Below are 4,970 nucleotides of genomic sequence, written 5' to 3' on the forward strand. Positions count from 1 at the left end.
ACTGGTGCGTTGAAACAGATGTGTTCAAGTTCAGAATTTCGATTCAGGAACGACCATGTACAAGACGGAGAATCGTGTCCATGATTGGTTCTGTTTACGACCCTTTGGGATTTCTTGCACCATTTGCACTACCAGCGAAGTAATTTTTTTTACAAGATCTCTGCAAGAAGAAATTTGAATGGGATGAGAGTACAACGCAAATCTTCTCTCAGCGATGGACAGAGTGGTTAGTAGATCTCGACAAGATCTCGTTCAGAGTGGACCGGTGTATGAAGCCTACAAACTTTGGTCGAATCAAATTTGCACAGCTGCATCATTTTCCTGACGCACGTGAAAATGGTTACGGTACTGTTTCATATCTGACACTGGAAACTGATAACAATGAAGTACATGCTGCATTCTTAATGGGAAATGCCAGAGTGGCACCAATGAAGCAAATGACAATTCCCAGAATGGAGCTTGCAGCCGCAGTCTTAGCTGTCAGAATTAACATTTTGCTGCAAAAAGAACTGCAGCTTAAGCTGGAGGAATCTACCTTCTGGACTGATAGCATGACAGTGCTTAAGTACATCAACAATGGAAACAAACACTTCCTAACATTAGTAGCAAACAGGAACACTTTTGTAAGGGATGCTACTAATGTATCGGTGGAAGTATGTTAATACCAAGGACAATCCTGCATATGAAACCTATAGAGGATTAACAGCAAACCGATTCTGAAGCAGTAAGAGATGGATCAATGGGCCAGAGTTCCTCTGTAAACCAGACCGATAATTGCCAAGATTTATCCGAGAAACTGATGTCTGTGCTAATGATCCTGCGATCAAGCAAGACATCTCAGTCAACGCCATTATCAAGGATCCACTGGATTCAACAAACTAGTTACTTACCCATGTCTCATCATGGAATAATTTGAAGGCTGTGGTAGCTTGGTTTCTTAACGTAAAGACAATGCTTTTGCAGTGGAGTCGTAAGAGAAAGACAAAACTCGGGATGCTATGAGCAGCTTTGAAACGGATCCTTACAACCTGAAAGAAAAAGTTGACACAGAGATGCAAGTCTTTAAGGCATCATACCGGGGACAGTGCTTATGGCCTGGTGATCTTTTTAAGGCAGAAAATGCAGTTATCTCTTTCTGTCAAAGACAATGATACAAGGAAGAGCTATCAACATTACAAGCTGGTGAGAATGGTGTTAAAAGAAGTAATCATTTATGCAGGCATGATCAGATACTGGATAGACTTCTGAGACTAGCTGGTCGCCTGAATAAACTAGCGATGCCTGAAGAGGCTAAGCATTCTATTATTCTCTCGAAGACCTTTCACATTTCAACATTGCTGTTACGCCATATCTATGAACAGATCGGACATAGAGGAAGAAATCACATGCTGTCGCAACTCCGTAAGCTTTTATAGCTCCCTTTAAGTTCTATTGATAATTGCTTCGTTGTATACGGAGAACAATTAGGGCCGATTTTTAGAAGCCATTTACGCTTAAATTGGTTACTATCATTATATTATGGCTTTGTTTAATATTTCTAGTTTCTGTTCTTTTTTTTTTGCATGCTTGTGGGTGTGATTTGATACGTAATGGGGAGTGCCAACATCTGAGGAAGCTAGCGGAGCCACAGAGATTGGGGGTCAGTTTAGTCTCGGAGGATGGAGAGAATACAGTTTTAAACCAGACAACCACACGACCACAACCACGACCACAAGACTACACGATCTCGACTGTATTGTTTGCAGATGAAACAGTGCATAAGAACAAAAAGTTATGAATTACTCTTTTGATTTGTGCTACTTTAATAAAGACCAATTAGTCAAGAAACATCGTTTGGAAGATTTGTTTTTTGATATCTCAGAGTGCGGTGTGTGCATCCGCTATACCTCCACTCCATCCCGAGCAGTAATGGCTATCGAAATTGGACATTGAGACGGTATAAAAACTGCCATTACATAACATATAATAAAATATACATTGCGCCGCTTAGCAATCCCGTGTTTTGTGTTTATCTTTGGTATAAACCAGCAACTGCGGATGTTTGTTATTGAATTCGAAAGGAATATTTAATCAGGGTCGACATTCAGGGTCGATATTCAGTGAAACTGGGATTCATGGAAGGAAGGGAGTGTGTGAGAAGCACGTCTGGACCGGGGACTGTTGGAGCAGATACGGTTATCAGGGCGGGAAAGCAGCATTATATCACCATCACTATTCATGGTCAAAAATGTGAGGAAGAAATGTCGAATGGAAATTCAAACGAATATTTCAGTATCTGTCTTGCAATATCAGGGACACCGTGATGTGAATGATGATTTATTTTGGGGGGGGGGGTACGATAGCTGGAGAGGTAGATGGGATCACTGGTGATATTCATCGAAATCACACCAACATTAAATGAAATAACCCAGTGTCACGGATCATTCATTCATTGGAAAGCGTGAATTCTTATTTTCAGTGAAACATACGCGAAGTACTGGTGTAACAGAGGGTCAGGCAGCATTTTTGGAGAACGTGTAGAGGTGACGTTTCGGATTGTGACCGTTATTCAGACTCTCTTTTCAGCGACCCGCTTTTTTTTTACTCGATCGTTAATTTCTTTGCTTGCCATCTCCCATGGCGCAGTCAATGGCTGTGACGCAAGGTGTTTGTTTCGTGAGTGTCACTAATGATGATCAGAAGATATGAGTTCATGTCGCTGGAGACCTATCGCTCTGTATATCTCGGTGCGCACCAGAAAGCAGGGCCACAGAGCTGCGGCGATGACGGACTGACTGAGCCACAGCAGTTAATTGTGTCTTACAGCTATGGGATATCCATTGATCTATCGAATTGAAGATATATATTACCCTACCATAGCGAATGTCGCTGTTTTCGGTAATTTGTTTTGTCTTTGATTTTCATGTACGTGTTCATGCTGTGAGACATTCGGTGAAGTATTCCGTCGCTGCCGACCTTAAACAAACATTTTTTTCCTGTTCCAATAATTAATTTGTTTAATTTGGTCAGACATCCATTTTCCTTGTGTAACTACCGCAGTGTGTACGTCATGCCCGTTGTTTATCCTGGCCTGCGTCACTCTCTCTACATCCTCGCCACCGCGCCACAGTCAGTACTGCCGATGTCGCACAGTTCCGGAGATGCAGGTTCAATCTCTACCTCCCGTGCCACATGTGCAATGTTTCATCGTTCGTCCTCCGACTCCGCGCTATTCCTGGCTGCGCTCATCTTTCCTCCCACGTGCAGTTGACCTGCCTATTAATGGTTCTCTCACTACTGTATACGGGCCTGAGTGTGGATGGATGCTGCAATCTGGAGGGCAGTTGATAAGAATGTGGACGGAATTAAAAGCTGTGAACGTAATATACATTGGTGTTTGATGGGTTGCGTGGACACCGCGATCCAAACGCCGCACTCGCTGTACTTTGTCGGGGCTAAAGATCATTTGGTCAACGCATCCAAGTTTGAAAACCTTCCAATCAGACAATGTTCCTCAGATAAGACTAGGTCAGGGAGAATGGTCGGCGTGGACTGGTAGGGCCGGACAGGCCTGTTTCCATGCTGTAGTTGTTATATGTTATATATGTTATACATTTGTGCAGGTCTTGTGTCAGTAATACCTCTTCTGTCCTTCACAGTGAACTTTTTGGCGATAGTGATATTCTGTCGAGGTAAATGCGGTCTCTGCAAATGCATCACTCGCTACCTGATGGCCATGGCAGCGTCTGATCTCCTGGTCGGCATCACTGATCCGTTTCTACGTAAGACTATTCAAATTCATTTCCCGTATTCTTTTCTGAACATTACTCCCGTGTGCACGACTATCACATTCCTCGTCTTTGCAACCACCGTGGTCTCTGTCTGGCTGACGGTAGCCTTCACCTTCGATCGGTTTGTGGCCATTTGTTGTGAGAAGCTGAAAATAAGATATTGTACCGAGAGAACGGCGGCTGTAGTTATCGGGGCAGTGGTCGTGCTGGGCTGTTTGGAGAATATCCCCAGGTGTTTTACGATGGAGCCTAGCTACGAATTTGATAATCTCCCCTGGGAATGCTACGCTAAACCCACCTTCTATACGTCGTCTGCATGGATCGCATATGATGTCACACACCGCGTTCTGACCCCTTGTCTCCCGTTCTTTCTGATTCTTCTGATCAATGTGCTGACGGTCAGGCGGATTGTAGCGGCCAGCAGAGTCCGCAGGGGTCTCCGGGGCCGCAGCAACGGAGAGAATGACAAGGACCCGGAGATGGAGAACCGCAGGAAATCCATTGTTTTACTCTTTAGTATCACGGGCACTTTCATATTGCTGTGGGCAACACAAGCTGCCTTTTACATCTTTACGCGTATTGCGAAGATCGGATATGACGGCTCCCCCACCGGTTATTACAATATCACGACCGTCACGTCGGGGTTCTTACAGCTTCTCAGTACCTGCACCAACACGTGTATATACGTGGCGACCCAGAGTAAATTCAGACAGGAGCTGATGAACGCGGTGAAATTCCCACTCAGGATAATTCGTGCACTTGTTCGCTCATAAAGTCATGCTACACACACATCAAAAACAAGCTCTTTAACCCTTCGATCCACGCCGACAATCTATCACCCATTTTCACTTATTTCAGTTTTTTAATCGTACTCCGTTAAACTGCCCAAACCTTTAAATGCAAACGTACACGGTGAGGACAAGTTACGGAATACCTGCGGAATTCAGAGTCACAAAGCACGGAATCTGGCCCTGGGGCTCAGCTCTTCCATGCTCCATCGACGTGAGTCCCATTTGCCTGCGATTGCCCATCATTCATCATAATTATTCATATTCATGCACCCTGTCCACGTGTATTTTAAAGTGTTGGAACCCCCCCCCCTGCAGATGCTGTTTTAAATCGAAGGTAGACACAAAATGCTGGAGTAACTCGGGAGAGAAGGAATGAGTGTCATCACCAAACTGATGCAAATGCTCATTT

General features: G+C 44.2%; 1 protein-coding gene across 1 annotated transcript; it reads left to right on the plus strand.

The window, feature by feature from the left end:
- Nucleotides 1–3,574: 3,574 nt before the first annotated feature.
- Nucleotides 3,575–4,543, plus strand: LOC144611214 (putative G-protein coupled receptor 139). The gene has a single exon (XM_078430263.1). The coding sequence runs from the start codon at nt 3,575–3,577 to the stop codon at nt 4,541–4,543; it is 969 nt and encodes a 322-aa protein (XP_078286389.1).
- Nucleotides 4,544–4,970: the final 427 nt, after the last annotated feature.

This window comes from Rhinoraja longicauda, chromosome 39, assembly GCF_053455715.1.
Source record: "Rhinoraja longicauda isolate Sanriku21f chromosome 39, sRhiLon1.1, whole genome shotgun sequence".
Classification (NCBI taxonomy): domain Eukaryota; kingdom Metazoa; phylum Chordata; class Chondrichthyes; order Rajiformes; family Arhynchobatidae; genus Rhinoraja; species Rhinoraja longicauda.